The 22720-nt window shown below is 47.7% G+C and overlaps 1 protein-coding gene across 1 annotated transcript in view; it reads right to left on the minus strand.

Moving 5' to 3' along the window:
- Positions 1-924: 924 nt before the first annotated feature.
- Positions 925-22720, minus strand: part of E2F2 (E2F transcription factor 2) — a 63759-nt gene continuing 41963 nt past the window's right edge. The window contains exons 3-7 of the mRNA XM_058196251.1: positions 21743-21962; positions 18240-18398; positions 14071-14185; positions 8672-8819; positions 925-6941 (exon numbers count right to left, since the gene is read on the minus strand). Coding sequence (XP_058052234.1) covers positions 6694-6941; positions 8672-8819; positions 14071-14185; positions 18240-18398; positions 21743-21962 — 890 coding nt within the window. The 3' untranslated portion in view covers positions 925-6693. The remainder of the gene's footprint in view (positions 6942-8671; positions 8820-14070; positions 14186-18239; positions 18399-21742; positions 21963-22720) is intronic.

Here is a 22720-nt window from a genome sequence, read left to right on the forward strand (position 1 = left end):
TGCACATTTTGCGAGTTTTCTTAATTGTAGGTTAGTCCTTGCATTGACCGCAACTGAGCAACCAAATCTCCGTTGCTAAGGCAAGCATTCGTTAAATGAGTTTCGCCCATTTTATGACCTTTTGTGTCATAACGTTTGTGTATACGTAAATCACTGCAGTCGTTAACCAAATCATGTGGGTAAGTGAATCTGGCGTCCCATATTTATGTTGTTTGTCAGGTCGCAAAAGGGGGATCACATGAGTTCGTTGCTACCTACTTGGGTCTGGGTCACAACACCTGCGATAATCAAAAATCTGAGTCATTGCTAACCGGTCTGAATTTTGATCATGGGGAATGCTGCAACGGTTGTGAAAAATGATCGTAAGTCACTTTTTCCCAGTGCTAACTTTGTAACTTTGAACGGTGACTAAAAGAAAGGATGTCAACCTAGCACTTCCTGTAATTAAGGTCCTTGAGTGGCGCAGGCTGCTAAACAGCCTGTTATTAACAACAGCTGCCTGCAATTATTGCAGGTTCAAGTCCCACCAGGCCCAAGGTTGACTCAGCCTTCCATCCTTTATAACAGGGGTGTCCAAACTTGGTCCCTTTAAGACTTTTGGACTTCAACTCCCAGAGTTCCTCAGCCAGCTTTGCTGGCTGAGGAACTCTGGGAGTTGAAGTCCAAAAGTCTTAAAGGGACCAAGTTTGGACACCCCTGCTTTATAAGGTAAGTAAAATGAGGACCCAGATTGTTGGGGGCAATAAGTTGACTTTGTATATAATATACAAATGGATGAAGACTATTGCTTAACATAGTGTAAGCCGCCCTGAGTCTTCGGAGAAGGGCGGGATATAAATGTAAATAAATAAATAAAAAAATTAAAATTAAAAAAAGCAAAAAAGGAGCCACACATAAAGAGCTGACCATGAGTCCCACTTTGGTTCAAACATTTTATTTCCTTCTTCTTCTTCTTGTCATTGCTGCTCACAAAAGAAAAATAATAAAACACATCATCAAGTGCCTCAAGGTTATTTTTTTGTTTTAAGTCACACACATCTCCATCCACAAGGCCAAGCCAAACATCACAAAAAGCCTTAGAACACTTTTTTTTTTTTAAATACTCTGGTTTTCAAACAACGCAAATAAAACCCACACGTGGCCCAACGAGCGTCAAAAGATGGTTCCTGTTATAAATACAGTGCAACAATTATATACAACTTTTACAATTTTTAAGACGAAACCCAGCAAGTGTTCGCTGGGCCAAAGGTATTGGTAAGAATTTTAAAAGGTGGCTTGCACAAGAAATCCCTCCCGTGCGTAGAATTAAGACTGGAGCTGAGCCGCAATTCATTAAGCATATGCTCAACCCCTATTAAAACCTGGTGTGAGAAAACACCCAAAAAACCCTCTGCTAAACAAACAGCGACATGATGAACTAATTACTCTATAAGCCTAGCTCAAAAAACAGCATTCTGCAAACTTCCGGTATTGTGAACGGTTCTTCAAATTCATTGCTCTACGTACAAATAATTTCACTGATGAAGAAATCCATTAAGACGGCTGTCTTCCAAAAGCTTATCAAATAGTAAAAAAACACATAGCCCTTTGCTCAAAGAAGGGAACATTGGCACCACCACCCCCTCCCCCCCAACACACACACTTCTAACACTATATGTGCGCCCAGAATTTAACGAAGATGAGCTAGACAAAGCCAATAAGTCAATAACTGTAGCAGGGACCAGCACCTAGCAATGGAACTGCTCCAGTGGTGACATCCGAACCGGTCTGTTACCGGTTCTCTGGCCGTGCATGCTGCATGTGCCCCAAATGTGTGCTGTGCACACCAAAATGAGGGCTGGGAAGATAAGTAGAACAGTGGGGGTGGGGATCAGCTGTGCCGCGCAATTTAGGTTTGCTAAGTTTCCTGCTTTATAGCAAAGCTAAACTGCGCGGCACAGCCAATCGTTGGAAATACCAATTCAGAGGAACCGGTATCCATTTCAATTACCGGTTTAACCGAACCAGTAGCTTCTTCTTCTTTACTACCGGTTCACCTGAACCAGTAGTTTTTATCACTGCCAATTTACCCGAACCGGAGTGAACCAGTAGCATTTCACCCCTGAACTGCTCCCCTATCCAAACAACCGCTTCTCTTTTTAAGCAGGGGTGGCACGGAATGGGACAACTCACCACGGCCAACTCACCACACCTAACACAACATAGCCAACTCGCCACAGGACAACTCTTAAAAAATTCAATTTAATTTAATAAATATTTTAATTTTTGCCATTTGCATTTCATTTTGTCCCTTCTTTAATGATCCTTTCTTTAATGATTCTGTGCCACTATTTCTTCGATATTACTGTAACTCTTGTCCCACAGCAAGTCGGCCATGGCGAGCTGCCGTAGACCGGGCGGCAGAGTTGTGCACCGAGGAAGAAAATAGCATCTGGACAAAGAAGTGTGCTAAGGCTCACTCTTGGGTAGTGCAAGGCATCTGTGTCAAGAGGTATAATGTGTGCAATTCTAATGCGATCTTCAGCCTGGCCAGTGTTGCTATAGCCACCTGGGGCAAAGCTGCGCCACGATGCGCCCAGATTTGGCGCCTTCTGCTCCCTCGTTTCCTGCTTGAGCAAGAAAACTGAGGGTGAGTGTAGCCAGCAAACCGACACCAGGGGCTCTAAAAAATAAGGCAGTGAGAAGCTTTCTGTGAACTACCGTCACTGACGTCGTGAACGTGGACCCATTTCCTTGCAACCAAGATAAAAATAAAATCACTACGCTTTGCACGAGCAAAGTGCAAAGCTAATTTGGAACACAGGGTGCAATTCAGATTTTAAGAGCTCAGCTAAGGGAAAAGCGTATAGGCTGAGGATTCCTCCCCCCTCCCCATAAGACAGGTGCCCCAAAACACTATTCAGAACCTGATATTCACTTTCCAGATGATGCAATCTTTTGAATTTCTTTCTCTTGCATCCCCACGTTCACCCACCATGTGCCTGCACAAACACACATTCAGGCCTCCGGTTATTCACTGCTAATTCCGACTGAGACAAGATCTTTCACCTACCGCAAGCAAAGGAATTAATATTTTGAGCAGCCCAACTATAACCCTTCGCATGCAGAAGAAACAAGCATGTCAAAAAAAAAAAGGCTAGGCTGATGTTTCATCCTGGAATCTAAATATCCTTTGCGTTAGGTTAAGATCTTCTGACTTCCTGAACAGATACAGCCCAGATACAGGGTCCCAACGTGGCAGTAAGCCAGCTCTATGCGATGATGTGGTTAAGGCCCCTTTGAAGCTAGGCTGAATTTGTTCCAAGGAATTCAGTCACAGAAGTTGTGAAGAAAATTTAAAAAAAAAAATCAAGGGTGGGTCCAAACCGTGCCAGATTGGTGGCTTAAGGATTAGTAAAGCTCCAGACTTTAAACCACAGGAGGATCCCTGGATCCCAGGTCATCTTGTTGTCTATTTAGCATCTGGTCTCCCTCTACGCCAAGGATGTCCAACCGTGGCAACTCCCAGAATACCTCAGGCCAGCATGGCTGGCTGGGGAATTCTGGGAGTTGAAGTCCACAGATCTTCAAGTTGTCACGGTTGGACACCCCTACTCTACCTGTTGATGAGAGCGGATGCTCCTGGGCAGCACGGTCCTCTCCAAAGCTCAGCAATTTTGGATCAGAAAACAACCCAAGTGACATTCTAGTTCCCTGAGAAAAGATGCATTTACTACAGATGGACTTGTGTCACTCTAAGGCAGCTAGAAATGACAATTATGAGACAATTACTGGAAAAGATTTCCCTGCCTGTTGATTTTTCTCCCCCTCCCTGCCACCATTCTACTTAAGGAAGAGATGCGTAATCTTTAAAATCTCTTCCTTTTTTTTGAAAGAAAAATAAAGTACAGGTCAGGAGCCATTTCACCTTTCATAGAAATGAACTAATTTTGAAATAGGAAGCTCCTTCCACCCAGCAGCAGCAAACCCAAAAGGAAACCCACTGCAATTTTGTTTAGAGCTGCAGGTATGTGACCTTACAGGAGGGGAACTCAGATCGCCTGAGCTCTTGAATAATCAATGTATTCTGGTAGACAACCAAATCTGGTTATCTGATAGAAAGTGATCTGTTGCGGTCAAATCCGATGTCACCGATACTAGGAAGCTATGTTCTGGCAAAAATAAACAGGTACTGCTGAGATGCCAGTGTTAGCCTCAGAAGCAAAGGATTTATAAGAGTCTGCAAACGTTCAGATTGCAGGCGAATAATGTGCAACTCCACCGCTAGTATAATCAGTGGTGGGATTCAGCCGGTTCGGATGAACCAGTTGTTAAAATTGCTGGTTGGCCCCACCCCTCCCGAGACCCCACAAGCCCCATTTTCGCTCGCAGGAGGCCTACTAGGCCCAAAATGGGGCACAGGGGGGGTGGAGCCCCCCCCCCGCAGCCTGTTTTCAGTCCCAGGAGGCTGCAGGGAGGCCTACTAGAACTAAAATGATGCAATGGGTATGGGTGGGTGCGCAGTGCCCTGCCCCGGTGGCCCATTTTTGCTCCCAGGGTGGCACTGCACACCCACCCACCCCCGCTGGCCATTTTTGCTTCCGAGTGCTGCCTGTCACCCACCCCTGGCCCCACCCACCATGGCCACACCTACCCACCCAGTCCTTAGGGCAGAGAACCGTTTGTTAAAATTATCTGAATCCCACCACTGAGTATAATGTTCCCCTGTAACATCAGATCTGCTTCCTATATTGTGAGTCAGAGGCTACATTATTCTACTTATTAGAATACATAAAATAGCTGATGGGTCACCATTATTTTTTTGACCGAAAAACACACACTTCAGAATTAAGGCTACGGTCAAGGGACCGCTGAAAAACCTCGGACCCACCGAGATCCAGATCTTGGAGAAGTGGATCAGTTGGCCTGACTTTGAGTTGAACACTTGGACGCAACCAAGAATGAAAGTTGGGCAATCACAAATGGTCCAATTAGGAAATGAACACAGCCAACTCAAAAGACCAAACTTTTCTGGGGAAGGGGAAAAGTGTATTTGCATGGATTTAAAAATGTCCCTTTTAAGCTACATATTGGGAAAGAACGTGGCTGCCTTCTTAGACCTCAGCTTTTAGCAGAAAAAGAAATCAAACGCCCTCTTGGTTTTATCCATCGCTTGAGGTGCAACCAAGCAATGTGCTTAATCTTTTTTTTTTCTTTCTTCTTGGAAAACTCCCGCTCTCCCTCACCAGCTGGGCTGACGAGAAAACCTCAAACATGTGGAGGATGCTGTATGGCCTCCGAGATGGATTTAAAAGCATTTGCAAGGCATGTGAAGTTAGCTTCAAACCAGGGCATGCTGAGATTTTCCAAAATTCAGCTAGGGTACTAAACTATGGAAGAAGCTACCCAAGTTCACCTTGCGCCGAGTAGCCTCGGAGACAGGTTTGGTTGACCCAGGCTCACTTAGAAGGAGAACAACCTTGGCATCAGGAGAAGCTGGCCTACCCCCCCCCCCATCCAGAAAGATGGATCATAATATTTATTGGGAAGCTCATATCAAGAAGACAGCTACTTTCGACTTCCTGCTTCTGGCCAGGAATCCTGCAAATCATTTCCTGTTCCAGGAGATTTACTTTTGGACAACTACCTAACTACCGTATTTTTTGGAGTACAAGATGCACCTAAATTTAGAAGAGGAAAACAACAAAAAAAGGGTTTTGGCCATGGGTGCCCCTTTTTTGGCCCTTTTCCAGCTTTTTTTTTCTGCCCGTTTTCAAGGCTTTTTTCTGCCCAATTTTCTGGGCTTTTTCTGGCCCGTTTTCTAGGCTTTTTCCAGACAATTTTTGAGGCTTTTTCCAGCTTGTTTTTTCCTGAAAAAATGGGTCAAAAGCCTCAAAAATGGGCCCAAAAAAGGCTGAAAAAAGGCCCAAAATGGGGTGTGCAGAGGCCCCCCCCACAAAAATGGCCGGCAGGTGGGCGGGGCTTTGGTAATATTTGGTTTATAAGACGCACAGACATTTTCATACCCTTTTGGGAGACAAAAAAGTGCATTATAGTCCAAAAAATACGGTACATCTGGGATGCCTGGGTTGGGGATCAGGGGTCCAGAAGGAAAATAACAAATTTGGGGCTTCTCTGGCACGCTAAGTCACGTTGGCACCCTTACGAAGGAAAGATTTGCAAGTCCTTCTCAGGGGATGAGCGGTGCCCTAGAGGGAGGCCTTCCGCCCGTTGAGACGTGTGGGGTTCCGCTGAGAAAATATACAACTGAATTAAGACTTCCTGGTTCCTCCGAGGCGTTGGCAATTGTGCGTGCAATTTCTCTTTCTGGAAGAAAGAGTGAAAAACGAGTCCAAAATCTGACCCTCGGCCCTTCTTAAAAAAAGAAAGAAAGAAAGAAAGATAAAACGCTAGAAAGGAGGGAAAAAGGGGAGGCTTCCCCATAGCAGCATATGGGGTGCTTTACTGCACTGGGACCCATTCAAAATCCTTTGGGAAAGCCTTGAATGGGCCAGGATTTTTTAAATGGAGGGACAACGAAGTGGAAGAGGCAAGCTTGCGAGTTGTGTCCTTTGGACAAAATGCTAAAAAAAAAAAAAAAAAAAAAAAAAAGACGCTAAGAGCGAGCCGAAAGCTTCGGAATCTGCGTCTCCTGTGTGTGCGCAGGGCAGGTTATTGGTAGCACCGTAGGAAGGGCCCCGGGAAGCTCTGGGTTCAATTTTTCAGCAAATCCGCCAAGTCATAGGCATCAAACAAGTCACTTACACCCTCGCCCTCCTCCAGTCCCCATAGATAATCCTCTTGGTCGAGGGGAGGGGAAAAACTGACAAAGGGGCCTGGGTCGCCGTAGGCTGTAGAAGGGAGCTGGTCCTCTGTCTGCTGCAGGAGGTGCTGAGGGGGTTCCAGGAGACCATCCTCCCCCTCCATCAGGCAGTCCGGCACCTCCGTCTTCACCAATTCCACTGTGGAAACAAGAAGGAAGTCAAGGCACAATGTGAGCATCGCAGCAAAGACGGCAGGGCCAAGATTTTGTATATGTGTGTGTACGCGTGCATGTGTGTGTATTTATTTATTTATTTTATCGTGTTAATTTGTTTATTTAATTCTGTATTTATTTATTTTGTCATGTTCATGTAGTGTGTATTGGAGGCGGTGACTCTTTGAGAGCTTTTATGCAACGAAATTTCATTTTAATGCATGCCGATTAGCGTTCATTCAAAGTGACAATAAAGTTATGATTCTATTCTAAGAGCTGGCACCCCTGGGCACCAAGTAACAGAATAACAGGGCTGGAAGGGACCTTGGAGGTCTTCTAGTCCAATCCCCTGCTTAAGCAGGAAACCGTATGCTATTTCAGACAAATGGTTATCCAATCTCTTCTTAAAAGCCTCCAGTGTTGGGAGCACCCACAACTTTTGAAGGCAAGCCGTTCCACTGATTAATTGTTCTGTCAGGAAAGTTCTTTTTAGTTCTAGGTTGCTTCTCTCCTTGATTAGGTTCCATCCATGTGTCTTGACCTGCCTTCAGATATTTTGGAGAAAGGTTGACCCCACCTTCTTCTCTGTGGCAGCCCTGCGAATATTGGAACTCTTCTAAGTGAGGCCGAGGTCTCAAGATGGAACCCAACTATTGAACTCCGGAAGCTACCAGGATCCACCCGCATCCTTAATGTGGATGCCGTTTTGCCCACCTTTTTCAAAGGAGCAGGGGCCAGATGAGAAAGTGGGTTCTCACTCTCCCCCACCCCATTCCCTCCCCCTTTGGGGCCCAGAAAAGGAAAGAGCAGGCAGGACGAGAAGAAGCAACCGCTTGGACTAGAGCTGCAACTGCAACCCAACAAGTCAGACACAGACTTCAGAGGATAATTAGAACTGTAGAAAAAATAATGGCTACCAATCTGCCTTCCATTGAGGACCTGTATACTGCACGAGTCAAAAACAGGGCTGTGAAAATATCTACAGACCCTCACATCCTGGACATAAACTGTTTCAACTCCTACCCTCAGAACGACGCTATAGAGCACTGCACACCAGAACAATTAGACACAGGAACAGTTTTTCCCTGAATGCCATCACTCTGCTAAACAAATAATTCCCTCAACACTGTCAAACTAGTTACTAAGTCCGCACTACTATTAATCTTCTCATCTTTCCTATCACCCATCTCCTCCCACTTATGACTGCATTAACTTTGCTGCTTGTATCCTTACAATTTATATTGATTGTTTCCTGATTGCTTATTTGTACCCTATGACTATCATTAAGTGTTGTATCTTATGATTTTTGACAAATGTATCTTGTCCTTTTATGTACACTGAGAGCATAGGCACCAAAGACAAATTCCTTGTGTGTCCAATCACACTTGGCCAATAAAGAATTCAATTCAATTCAATTCTATTCTATTCTGAGTTACAGAAGACCAGAGAGACTATCATGGCCCTTATCCTTTTCCTAGAAATAACCTGGTCTCACACGAGCTTCCACAACTAGGTGCAAGATACGGCCACAACAGACTTTGGTGACTGTGCCTTATGATGGGATTCCCTCTCTAAATAAATTTGACTGGGTACTTACTTTTAGGTATTTCCAATGATTAGTAATGGGCAGAAGGCTGATTACAGCTTCTTAGCAGGCTATGCAAAGTCTTTCCCAGAAGACCAAGGTGATCGTCCCTTCAGAGCTTCCAACATTACCTTTCACCGTTGTGGGTTTAGTAACCTCCTGGGGTGCTGGAAGAGGAAAACAACTCTCCTTGGCAGGACTTTCTTCCAGAATTTCTTCCGGGCACAGGTAGACCTCAATGGGGCCATTGGTACTCCTTAGGTGGAGCTGGACATTCTCCTGGAGGAGGAGGAACAAATCAAGAAAGAGCATGACTCACTACCCTCAAGCCCCAAGGGCACCTGTCTGGGAACAAACAATTACAGGTAGTCCTCAATTTATGACCATAATGGAGCTGGCCCATTATGGTCATAAAATGAGTCACTCACATGACCTTGATTTTGCAACCTTGTGGCGGCCATTAAGTGAACCAGTTGTTTTCTACAGGACCAGTTTCGCCCAAAAACCAGATGTAAATGCTGATCACTTAGATGATTTAGCAACAGAACCGGTGTCATGGTCAGATCATTTTCTTCTTCGCCTGGACTTTCGAACCGCCACCCACCATCGCAGGGAGACGGAACCAATACGTTGGTTCCGTCCCAGGCGTCTGATGGACCCTGAGAGGTTCCTGACGGAGCTTGGGCCATTTCCTGAGGATCTGGCCCACGGCACGGCTGAAGAACTAGTTGTGGCCTGGGAACAGGCCGCGGCTGGAGCTTTGGACCGTGTCGTGCCTTTGCGGCCTCTGACCCGGCGCAGATCTCAGCCGGCCCCTTGGTTCTCCGAGGGGCTGAGGGAGATGAAACGCCGGAGAAGACGCCTAGAGAGTACCTGGAGGTCCAGTCGTTCTGAGGCTGATCGGACACTAGTTAGGTCTTATTCTAGGACCTACCTAGTGGCAATGAGGGAGGCGAGGCGTTCTTACGCCTCCACCCTCATTGCGTCGGCAGATATCCGCCCGGCCGCCCTGTTTCGGGTGACCCGCTCTCTCCTTCATCAGGAGGTGCGGGATGACCCTTTGCAGGGACATGTCGAGGAGTTTAGTGGTTATCTATACGATAAAATCGCTCAGCTCCGGGATGGTCTGGATCGAAATTGGGATGATCCAAGTGAGAGGGCGGAGTCACGTCTTGTCGAGATTGTTTGGGATGAGTTTGATCTTGTGACTCCCAAGGACGTGGACAGGCTGTTGGGGAGGCTCCACGCCACTACATCTTTACTGGACCCGTGCCCTTCCTGGTTGGTGCTGGCCACACAGGAGGTGACACGAGGCTGACTTTGTTGGAAGGGGTTTTCCCTGCCGCCTTGAAAGAGGCGGTGGTGAGACCCCTCCTCAAGAAGCCTTCCCTGGACCCAGCTATTTTGGGTAATTATCGTCCGGTCTCCAACCTTTGCTTTGTTGCGAAGGTTGTAGAGAGTGTTGTGGCGCGGCAGCTACCCCAATACCTGGATGAAGCTGTCTATCTAGACCCGTTCCAGTCCGGCTTCCGACCCGGATACAGCACGGAGACAGCTTTGGTCGTGTTGGTGGATGATCTCTGGAGGGCCAGAGACAGGGGTTATTCCTCTGCCCTGGTCCTGGTTAGATCTCTCAGCGGCTTTTGATATCATCAACCATGGTATCTTGCTGCGCCGGTTGGGGGGATTGGGAGTGGGAGGCACCGTTTATCGGTGGTTCTCCTCCTATCTCTCTGACCGGTTGCAGACGGTGTTGACAGAGGGGCAGAGGTCGGTCGCGAGACGCCTCACTTGTGGGGTGCTGCAGGGGTCAACTCTCTCACCCCTCCTGTTCAACATCTATATGAAGCCACTGGGTGAGATCATCAGTGGCTTTGGGGTGAGATACCAGCTGTACGCTGATGATACTCAGCTGTACTTCTCCACCCCGGGCCACCCCAACGAAGCTGTTGAAGTGCTGTCCCGGTGTTTGGAAGCCGTACGGGTCTGGATGGGGAGGAACAGGCTCAAGCTCAATCCCTCCAAGCCGGAATGGCTGTGGATGCCGGCACCCCGATTCAGTCAGCTGCAGCTGACTGTTGGAGGCGAGTTATTGGCCCCAAAGGAAAGGGTGCGCAACTTGGGTGTTCTCCTGGATGAACGGCTGTCGTTTGAAGATCATTTGACGGCCGTCTCCAGGAGGGCTTTTCACCAGGTTCGCCTGGTTCGCCAGTTGCGCCCCTTCCTTGATCGGGATGCCTTATGCACAGTCACTCATGCTCTTGTCACCTCTCGCTTGGATTATTGCAATGCTCTCTAAATGGGGCTCCCCTTGAAGTGCACCCGGAGGCTTCAGTTAGTCCAGAATTTATTTATTTATTATTTATTTATTATTTAAATTTTTATACCGCCCTTCTCCCGAAGGACTCAGGGCGGTTTACAGCCAGATAAAATAAACAGTACTATTACAAAATAAATACTATTAAAATACCACTAAAAAACTTATTCAATTTGGCCGCAATTAAAATTTAGCAAATAATAAAACCCATTAAAAACCCATTAAAAACCCATTTAAAACCCCTTAAAAACCCACGAATTTAAAAACTAATCCAGTCCTGCGCAGATGAATAAATGTGTTTTAAGCTCGCGACGGAAGGTTCGGAGGTCCGGAAGTTGACGAAGTCCTGGGGGGAGTTCGTTCCAGAGGGTGGGAGCCCCCACAGAGAAGGCCCTCCCCCTGGGTGCCGCCAGACGACACTGTCTCGCTGACGGCACCCTGAGGAGTCCCTCTCTGTGAGAGCGCACGGGTCGGTGAGAGGTATCCGGTAGCAGTAGGCGGTCCCGTAAGTAACCCGGCCCTATGCCATGGAGCGCTTTGAAGATGTTCACCAAAACCTTGAAGCGCACCGGAAGGCCACAGGCAGCCAGTGCAGTCTGCGAGGATAGGTGTCACACGGGAGCCACGAGGGCTCCTCTATCACCCGCGCAGCTGCATTCTGACTAACTGAAGCCTCCGGATGCCCTTCAAGGGAGCCCCATGTAGAGAGCATTGCAGTAATCCAGGCGAGACGTCACGAGGGCGTGAGTGACCGTGCACAGGGCATCCCGGTTCAGAAAGGCGCAACTGGCGCACCAGGCGAACCTGGTAAAAGCTCTCCTGGAGACGGCCGTCAAGTGATCTTCAAAAGACAGCCGCTCATCCAGGAGGACGCCCAAGTTGCGCACCTGCTCCATCGGGGCCAATGACTCGCCCCGACAGTCAGCAAGACTCAGCTGACTGTACCGAGATGCCGCATCCACAGCCACTCTGTCTTGGAGGATTGAGCCTGAGCCTGTTTCTCCCCATCCAGACCCAGACGGCTTCCAAGCACCGGGACAACACTTCGATAGCTTCGCTGGGGTGGCCGGTGTGGAAAAGTACAGCTGGGTGTCATCAGCGACAGCTGGTACTCACACCAAGCCACTGATGATCTCACCCAGCGGCTTCATATAGATGTTGAACAGAAGGCGAGAGGATCGACCCCGCGGCACCCCACAAGTGAGGTGTCTCGAGCCGACCTCTGCCCCTGTCAACACCGTCTGCGACCGATCGGAGAGATAGGAGGAGAACCACCGATAAACGGTGCCTCCCACTCCCAATCCCTCCAACCGCGCAGCAGGATACCATGGTCGATGGTATCAAAAGCCGCTGAGAGGTCTAATAGGACCAGGGCAGAGGAGCATCCTCATCCCTGGCCCTCCAGAGATCATCCACCAACGCGACCAAAGCCGCCTCAGTGCTGTAACCGGGCCGGAAGCCAGACTGGAACGGGTCTAGATAGACAGTTTCATCCAGGTGCAAGGGAAACTGATATGCCACCATACTCTCTACAACCTTCGCCAAGAAGGGAAGGTTGAGACCGGACGATAATTACCTAAAACAGCCGGGTCCAGGAAGGCTTCTTGAGGAGGGGTCTCACCACCGCCTCTTTCAAGGCGGTCGGAAAGACTCCTCCACCAAGGAAGCGCCAGAATAGCCTGGAGCCAGCCTCGTGTCACCTCCTGAGTGGCCAGTACCAGCCAGGAGGGGCACGGGTCCAGTAAACATGTGGTGGCATTCAACCTCCCCAGCAACCTGTCCATGTCCTCGGGAGCGACAGGGTCAAACTCATCCCATAAAATGTCCCCAAGACCACCCTCAGCCGTCTCACCCACGTCACTGCAATCTTGGTCTAGGCCCTCCCGAAGCTGAACGATTTTAACGAATGCAGCTGCGCGGGTGATAGAGGGAGCTCCACGTAGCTCCCATGTAACACCGCTCCTGCGCAGACTGCACTGGCTGCCTGTGGTCTTTCGGGTGCACTTTAAGGTTCTGGTTACTACCTTTAAAGCGCTTCATGGCTTAGGGCCTGGGTACTTACAGGACCGCCTACTGTTACCTCATACCTCCCACCGACCCGTACGCTCACAGAGAGGGACTTCTCAGGGTGCCGTCCGCCAAACAATGTCGGCTGGCGGCCCCCAGGGGAAGATCCTTCTCTGTGGGGGCTCCTACCCTCTGGAACGAACTTCCCCCTGGTTTGCGCCAAATTTCTGACCTTCGGACCTTTTGCCGCGAATTGAAAACGCATTCATTTACTCGCGCGGGGCTGGCTTAAATTTTGTTGTATTTTTAAATTTATATTCCATATTTCTAAATTTTATATGAATTTTAATGGGTTTTTAGAATTTTAAATGTTTTAAAGTTTTCGGCCAATTGTGTAATAAGTTTTTTAATTTTGTTTTAATTGTATATTGTATTGTTTGTTTTTACTCTGGCTGTACACCGCCCTGAGTCCTTCGGGAGAAGGGCGGTATAGAAATCTAATAAATAATAATAATAATAATAATAATAATAATAATAATAATAATAATAATAATAATAATAAAAACGGTCATAAAACAGTCAGGTGACTGTGTCAGCGTTCCAGAAAACACCCTCGCCAAGTAAAAACTCCGAAGTACGCATCTTTCAAAGTTCTTTTACTAGGATAGGTAAACTGGCACATCTGGGAAAATCAGAATCTGAGAGATCCGGGTTTTCCCTCAGTAAATCAAAACCCCAAAAGCACCCCGATTCCTCTGCCGATCACATGCTCTAATCACCGATCATCCCATCTCGATACATCACTCCGATCACTCCTCGAGATGCAGGACCGGTCTGACCTTGATCGGCAGGAAGAATGTTATTGTGTCTAATGAGCCCCTCTACTAACCCCCCCTCCTACTTTCCCACATATGAGAAAGTGACAGCATGGAAGCTTCCGGCCTAGTATAGCTTCCAAAGCTGACAGACTGTGGAATGCTGCAAACTGTGAATGCGGGCTAGTTGCCGACAAACCCAAAATGTGGTCATGTGACCTGGTCGGGGGGGGGGGTGTGGTGTCGCTGGAACTAGGTTGTAAGTACCCCTTGGGGGGGGGTCTGTCATTGCTTGGTGCCGTCACTAAGCAACCAGCTGTAAAGTAAGGACTACCTGCAGCAACAGATGGAGCAGCCGCCAAAATGAAGAATGACGAGTTACCACTCCTACCTCACAAACCTCAGGCACTTCAAGGCGCGTTTCAGGGGGGGCTCTCACCACAATCACCGTCTGCTCGTTAAAATTGCTGATGGCTCGGATATCCTGATAGGTGACATAGGCTAACGTAGAGACACAGAGGGAAGTTAAAGAAAACACTGCAAAGAAACAGCAAACTCTGAATTCTGATGGGCAAATATGGCAGCTTGTGGACTTCAACTCCCAGATTTCCTCAGCCAGCATAGGTGTTGTGCCTCGCCCGCCCTCCTCTCCACAACCGGGCCCCTTCCATCTCCTGCTATCTGAGCCAGAGTCTGATAATGAAGAAGAACGGCCTGGCATGCCTCCAGCCCCCAGCCCTGGCACCATGCCCAGACAGAATGAGCAAACAAACCTCCCTCCTACAGCGTGTGAGCACGAAGCCAGCCACGTGCTAGAATTGCCGGCAGCAGACCAGGAGGACGGAAAGACACAGGAAAGACACACGGATCCCCGCTTCCGGAGAATGGAGAGGCGACGTCAGCAAAAGGAAGGGAGGGGCAGGCCTGGATAAGTGCTGAGTCATGGAGCCACACCCCATGGCCTATATAAAGGATCTGCTTTTTGGCATTCCCTGAGTCAAGCAAAGTCTCATCTGGTTGCTGAAGTCACATCTTGGATTCCTGCCTGCCCTGAGAACTCTGACAGGAATTTGGCAAAGCTGCAGAGGCTTCGTGGCTACGCTTGCTACAGACTTCCCAGACCCGGCCGTCGGAGGAGGAGTGGGTCATGACAATAGGGCCTAAAACAGTGATGGCTAACTTTTTCTGGACCGAGCGCCCAAAGCGGGCCCACATGTGTGAATACGCATGCCTGTGCCTGAACCCCCAAAATGACCCCACATGTACTCTGCCCTCCTATGCATACAAGCGTGGCCCCCTGCAGGTGCCCTGCCTCTGCCCCGCCACTTGCGCATGCGTGGCAGAGACCTGAAGACCAGCTGGCATACATGAACCGAGGCGATGGCTCGCATGCCCACAGAGGATGCTGCGTGCCATAGGTTCGCCATCACGGGCCTAGAGACTTCAATTCCCAGAATTCCTGAGCTAGCTATACTGGCTCAGGAATTCTAGGAGTTGAAGTCCATAGGCCCTAAAATTGCCATAGCTGCAGCAGTGGGTTTCTACCGGTTCAGCCCGGTTCGGTCGAGCCAATAGCGGCGATAGTGAGCTGAGAACGAACCAGTTCTCTCTGACGGTTAGCTTGGCCCTCCCGCCCGTGTTATACATACCTTATATTAGGTTGTTTTTAGCCCAGCTGAAAGGCGTGGCAAACCATCTCAGCTGTTCCGTAATACACTGCACTTGTGCGAAGCGACCCAATGGTAACACCGTTTGAAACCCACCACTGCATAGTTGCCCAGCCTGGTCTAGGCCAAGGAGGGAAATCAAAAGATTTTGAAATGGCTCTTCCAATCTTATCTGTATTCCAGGTTTGTTCTGACTGTTTCCTGAATTTCAATCAGCCCCATTTGGGTTTGAACATACATCTCTGTCTCAAAAGTGGGTTGTTTCGAACACAGGGCATTCACCATGCTCAAAAACACCTCAGAATACTTCTGGAAAGGTTGAAAGGAGTTCCATCTCTCAAAAATTGGGGGGGAAATTGGGTTGAAGGGGTAAAATGAGTGTAATTAGGAATCCTTCTGCTCTTTCACCTTCCCAACCCCCAAATTAAAACAAAATAAAGCCAAGCCCTTTTGCTTTTATCCTTGTTAGAGGTATCTTGGGCATCATAAGGGAAATTTAGTCTAGTGCCGTGATGGTGAACCTAGGGCACGCGTGCCACAGGTGGCACGCAGAGTCTTTTCTGCGGGCACGCCAGTCGTTGCCCCAGCCCAGCTCCACTGTACAAGCGCGCACCTCCCGTCGGCCAGCTGGTCTTCGGGTCTCTGCCACGCACGCACGAGGACGGGGCCTTCCCCGATCTCCGCAAGTGCTTCTCCATGGCAGGAATGCAGGAGAAAGCTAGGACGCCATGGGGGTAGAAACTGCAAAGATCAGGGAAGGCACAGAAGGCAGGAGAAAGCTAGGAGAAACTGGAGATCGTGGAAGGCAGCTAGGACGCGATGGAGGTAGAAACTGTGGCGATCACGAAACCCCTCCACGCCCCGTTTTGGGCCTGAAAAGCCTCCTGCATCAACCTGGAAGCCAAAACGTGGACCCAGGGTGCATGCACAGGGGGGAGGGGGCACATGCGCAGGGAACATGCGTGCATGTGTGAGGCACACACGCGGGGGGCGCTCACATTGCATTTTGGGGACTGTGGCACACGTGCGTGAATTCATGCGCACGCGTGCATGCTTTGGGTACTCGGCACCAAAAAGATTAACCATCACTGGTCTAGCGGTTAACATATCAAGTTAGAAACCAGGAGACTGTGAATTCTAATTCTGCCTTGACATGAAAGCAAGCTGGATGTTTTTGGCCCTATCACCAGGAGACTGGGAATTCTAGTCCCACCTTAGGCAAGAAAAGTCAACTGGGTGACCCTGAGCCAGTCACTCTTCCTTAGCCCAACCCACCACAGGGTTGTTGCTGTTGTGGAAAAAACAGGAGGAAGGGTTATTGTGTATGTACACCCACCTTCAGCTATTTATAAAAACATTAAAGGCAGACTATAAATAAATAAAGGAGGGAGATAGAGTCGGCTCTTGGCTGCAGCCTGCAGTCCTGGAGCTTACCGTGAGAAGCCAATCAGGTCATTATGGATTACAGTACTGGCCAAAATTACGGAAACACTTTTGGGAAAAGTGTATTTTTGAGGTTTGATGGCTAATAACACCACTTTTTTTTTTTTTTTGGAGTTTCAAGATAATCCTATTCATGGCCTGGGAATAGCCCAGACCTTAACCCAATTAAAAATCTATGGAGCCGACTAAAGAAACATGTTAGTCAGAAGCGATCCAGCAATAAAACCCAGTTAATAGAAGCAATCATTCAATCTTGGTTTCACATTATCACAGCTGCAGAACTAAAAGACTTGGTTCACTCCATGGGAAGATGTTGTAAGGTCGTAATTCATGCTAAAGGTTACCCAGCAAAGTATTAACTGACCATGGTGATCATTTTTGTACATCTCGTTTTTTCTACGTGTTTTGCTTTTCTTCTTTATACTGTAACTGCTATTCTAATAGCAAATCCTTCATAAATTATTGCATTACATTCTTGATGTTTCAACTCCTACTCTCAAAATAACGCTAGAGCACTGCACACCCCAAGAACATTTTTTCCCCAAACGCCATAACTCTGCTAAAGAAATAATTCCCTCAACATTGTCAAACTATTCACTAAATCTGCACTACTATTATCTTCTCATTGTTCCCACCACCCATCTCCTTCCACTGATGATTCTATGACTGTAACTTTGTTGTTTGTATCCTTACGATTTATATTGATATTGTTTCCTGATTACTTATTTGTACCCTATGACTATCATTAAGCGTTTTACCTTATGATTCTTGATGAACGTTATCTTTTCTTTTATGTACACTGAGAGGATATGCACCAGTGATGAAATCCAATTTTTTTTACTACCAGTTCTGTGGGCGTGGCTTGGTAGGTGTGGCTGGGTAAGGATACTTCAAAATCTCCATTCCCACCCCATTCTGGGGCCAGCAAGAGGTGGCATTTGCCAGTTCTCCGAACTACTCAAAATTTCCGCTACCGGTTCTCCAGAACCTGTCAGAACCTGCTGGATTCCACCCGATATGCACCAAAGACAAATTCCTTCTGTGTCCAATCACACTTGATCAATAAAAAATTCTATTCTATTCTATTCTATTCTGTTCTATTCTATTCTATTGATTAAATTATCTTTCTATTGATATATAATTCTATGGTACTACTCCCCCCCCCCAAAAAATGGTGTTATTAGCTAGTTTTAGAAAATACACTTTCCCCAAAAAAGGTTTCCACAATTTTGGCCACTACTGTATATTTAAAGAGGATAACAGCACACCTTGACTTAGGTGATGAGGGGGGAACCCCAAGAATGGCTCTGCATGGAGCCTGCTGGATTCTGAACCTTTGTCCCCTGGTCTTCAACACAGTGTGGACCAGGAATGATTTTGATTCTCCTGGAAGCCTCTCTTTGTTCTCCGGTCATTGTCCTCTTCACCCACCCAACTCTCAAAAGGATATCTTTGGTTGGTCTCATCTTCTGTCAGATGCTTTAACTGCAGAGAAGATTCCTGGATCAGCTTGTCCAAAACTTTCTCGTTCTTTGAAAGTTCAGCCAGTTCTTGCCGCAAGACATGTTGTTTCGTGGCCACCGAAGAATCTTCAAAGAGTCCCGTTCCCCTGGACAGCATATTAATAATAGATCAGATAAGTCCCATTTGCAAAAGCAGAGCTCAAGTTTTCACTTTGAGCTCTCTTCTCTTCCTTTTTTTTCCCTTGGGGTATTATACATCCTGATGCATTGTGGTTATTTCAACACAGATTTCAATGCATCCCATCCCTATTTATGGGATGGGATGAAAAACTATGAATATTCTATTATTTAGAAAGCTTTAAAGTACTGAAAAGAAAAGGGAGAAAAGTAAAAAAAAATCCTGTCAGTATACAATGGCAACTTAGATGTCGGTCTTACAAACGTAAGATGATTTCGCTTTTCATCCAAAGTTAAGTAGAACGTGGTAAAAAAAATTGCTTTGAACTCTTGGCGGGAGGGAGATTCAGAAGGTTTTTAAGGGAAAAAAAATAAAAGAGGCACAGAGACACTGATCCCAAACACGAGTGAACACAAAGGGGCTCAAACCAAAGCAGATGGGGAAACAGACTTAAGGAGATTGAGATAAAATGTGGAAATTAAGGAAACCGGTTTGAAAATGTGACTCTGCTGATAAAGAAAAGCAGAAGGCATTAAGAAGCGAGCAGAGCAAAATCTGGGAAAATGCCGCCTCCTTATAGAGACAGCCAGAGAAACTGTAAACATTCAAAGTAATTCTCAAAGGAAAACAGCATCTCTCTTTAAGAAAAGTGATATCCAATTGGGCCTTGGGATGGGGTTAAAAAGGGACGTGGTGGCTCAGTGGCTACGACGCTGAGCTTGCCGATCGAAAGGTCGGCAGCTCAGCGGTTCGAATCCCTAGTGCCACGTAACGGGGTGAGTTCCTGTTCCTTGTCCCAGCTTCTGCCAACTAGCAGTTCGAAAGCATGTAAAAAAATGCAAGTAGAAAAAAATAGGGACCACCTTCGGTGGGAAGATAACAGCGTTCCGTGCGCCTTTGGCGTTGAGTCATGCCGGCCACATGACCACGGAGACGTCTTTGGACAGCGCTGGCTTTCGGCTTTGAAATGGAGATGAGCACTGCCCCCTAGAGTCGGGAACGACTAGCACAGATGTGCGAGGGGAACCTTTACCTTAAACCTACATGGGATCGGAGTTGCATGGCAGATACGAAATCTTTCTGCCCTGTGCAGAGTAGAAAGATCTCCAGAGGTTGTGAGCTATCCCAATCACTTGAGAAGAGATAAACAGGTAGTCCTTGACTTAGACTTAGCCCCCTAGAGTCGGAACGACTAGCACATACGTGCGAGGGGCAACTTTACCTTTACGGGGTTAAAAGAGCAAAACTAATTTGTCGATTCTGCAGAAAAAAGCACTCTTTAACTGCACTGCAGGTTTCATTTAGTGACCATTCGAAGTTACAGCAGCACTGAAAAGTGACTTATGATCGTTTTTCACACTTACATGGCTGTTGCAGCATCCCCATGATCAAAATCTAGATGCTTGACAACTGGCTCACATTTATAACGGTTGCCATGTCGCAGGGTCACGTGATCCCCTTTGGCGACCTTCTGTCAATCAAAGTCAATGGGGGAAAGCCAGATCCACTTAACAAGGGAAATTTGAAATTTGGAACAGGGGAGCCCCCGTTTGCAAAACTCTTCCTCCAAACCCATTTCCTTTCCTTGTGCACTATGTCTTTTAGATTGCAAGCCTCGTAAGGTCTTCTTATTGGCCTTCTCAGCTACCCCAGCAGCCAGCTTGGATAGAGGGAGAAAACTGCTCAATCTGGATGATTAGATAAAAAGTGCTCGGCTGCAGATCCAGGTAAAATTGGAGGGAGCTCAGTAAGACTTCAGACGATGTCAGTTGGCACAGCAATCCCACAGGAAAATGTAAAGTGCGACTGAAATGCTTAGGGGAGGCACTTCCTTCAGTCTCGGTTGTCGTTGTTAACCGAATCCCACGGTTAGTCTTTCGCCGAGGCAACTTCCTGCCAGCTTCCTGCAACCCAAGTCACTGGGGAAGCTGGCAGGAAGTCGAAAGTCCCAAGCTTGCAAGCAGGTAAGTGGCTGCCATTGGGTAGGGGAGGAGGGAAGGAAGAGGGTACTGGGGAAGTGTGCAAAGGTGTGAGGATGGTAATAATAATAATAATAATAATAATAATAATAATAATAATAATAATAATAATAATAATAATAATAATAATAATAATAATAATAGAGTTGGAAGAGACCTTGGAGGTCTTCTAGTCCAACCCCCTGCCCAGGCAGGAAACACTATACCACTTGACAAATGGTTCTCCAACATCTTAAAAACCTCCAGTGTTGGAGCATTTACAACTTTTGCAGGCAAGTTGTTCCCCTGATTAATTGTTCTCACTGTCAGGAAATTTCTCCTTAGTTCTAAGTTGCTTCTCTCCTTGATTAGTTTCCACCCATTGTTTCTTGTCCTGCCCTCAGGTGCTTTGGAGAATAGTTTGACTCCCTCTTCTTTGTGGCAACCCCTGAGATATTGGAACACTGCTAGCATGTTTCCCCTAGTCCTCCTTTTCATTAAACTAGACATACCCAGTTCCTGCAACCGTTCTTCATATGTTTTAGCCTCCAGTCCTCTAATCATCTTTGTTGCTCTTTGGTACATGACAGGTGTGGCATGGAGAGGATGCATACAGGTATCAGGTTGGAGAGGGTCCAAGGTCCATGAAAGGCCCAGTGCAGATTGTGGAGAGGGTCCATGGGGTGTGAGGAAGGTGTTGTGAGGTTTGGGGAGTGTGGGTAGGAGTGCATAAGTAGTCAGCACAACATCAAGTGCAGAGGGGCTGTGGGAGGGCACCTGGGTGAAAAATAAACTTACCCCAGGGACTTGAAACTTATCTGCAGCTTCCTACTGGATTTTGCTTATTGGAAGCTGCTAGGGAAGGTTGCAAACTGATCCCGTGAACACAGGATGATCATATGGGCAAACTGGTTGCCAAGCACTTAGATCGCAATCATGTGAACATGGAGATGCTGGGGTAGCCAAAAACTCCACCATTTGTTCCAGCTCTGTCAGAACTTCAACCAGCCAATAAATTAATGGTCATAGTCGAAGATTACCATTCTCTCCAATGAAGAAATCCAGTTAAAGAAACACCTGCCAGATAGACTCTTTTCAAGCACAGGCTGGATAAGCAGCTGTTTTCCCAGCCTGGTTATACACCCGATGTCTGGAACGCAATCTTTTCCTAAGGGAATGCTAGAATTTTGGGAACTGAAGCTTCCCCATCTGGAGATCTTCTAGTTGGGGAAGGGTGACTTACAGCCAACTAATGACGTTCCTGTTCCACATTTGCTCGCGATATCCAACCCAATCTAGATTAGCCATTCTCTCCAGACCTCTCTGCACCTGAAGTCTTTTCCAACCAACTTACATCCACTGGATATTGTTCTTGGATTTCTTGCGGATGAGCTGAATCCCTTCCAGGACGTTGGTGATATCGTAGATACGTCGTTTTTGCACCTCCAGCACCTCAGCAGCGCGGTTCAAATCCAGGACCCCGTCTTCCGATTCACTGAGCAAGTGGATAAACTTCTTGGTCAGCAAGCCAAGGGATGTGTCGTAGCGAGTCTTCTCCCCAGGAGACTTGGGGGCTAGAAGACAAAGAAAACTCATGCATCGCAATCATACTAACGTGGGTTCAAGATTATAGAACCTATTCCATGTTGAATGGTATTCTGTATCTCCTATCTCCGTGGTGGCGAACCTATGGGACCTATGGGAACCTATTCTGATGGCACACGAGCTGTCACCCAGGTTCAGCTCCGCTGCGCATGTGCGCGCACCTCCCGCCAGCCAGCTGCTCTTCTGGTCTCTGCCGCGCATGCATGGGGCGCGTGCGGGTGGTCACGCATGAATATGTAGGGGTGGGGCGTATGCAGGGGCTCGTGTGCATGTGGGGGTGGGGCGCATGCACATACGGGGTGGTGGGCCTCATGCACGGGGGCTGCGCGTGCATTGCATTTTGGGGGGTTTCGCCACGCGCACGCACTTTGGGCACTCAGTCTGGAAAAGCTTCGTCATTACTGTCCTATCTCCTCCTAGATTCTATCAATGGTTAGAAACCACTGGGGCGGGGGAGAAGCGGGACGCACGTCTTACCTGTCCAGACCCACCTGCCACTCCCAAATTACATCCCTAAAGGGGGTAGGTGGCTAAGCGAGGGGCTGGAGCCCTATCATGCCCAGTGGGGAAGGGGAGAGAAGTGACAGCAAGGGGAGCTCCACGCGTCTCGCTTCTCCCCCACCCCACCATCCCTCTCGATAAAGAGATGGCGGGGAAGGGAAGCAGCCAGGCTGCTGTAGCCATTGGGGTGGGGTGGGCCGCAAGACGCGCGTCTTACCTGTCCAGC

The sequence above is a fragment of the Ahaetulla prasina genome, chromosome 10, assembly GCF_028640845.1.
Source record: "Ahaetulla prasina isolate Xishuangbanna chromosome 10, ASM2864084v1, whole genome shotgun sequence".
NCBI classification, from domain to species: domain Eukaryota; kingdom Metazoa; phylum Chordata; class Lepidosauria; order Squamata; family Colubridae; genus Ahaetulla; species Ahaetulla prasina.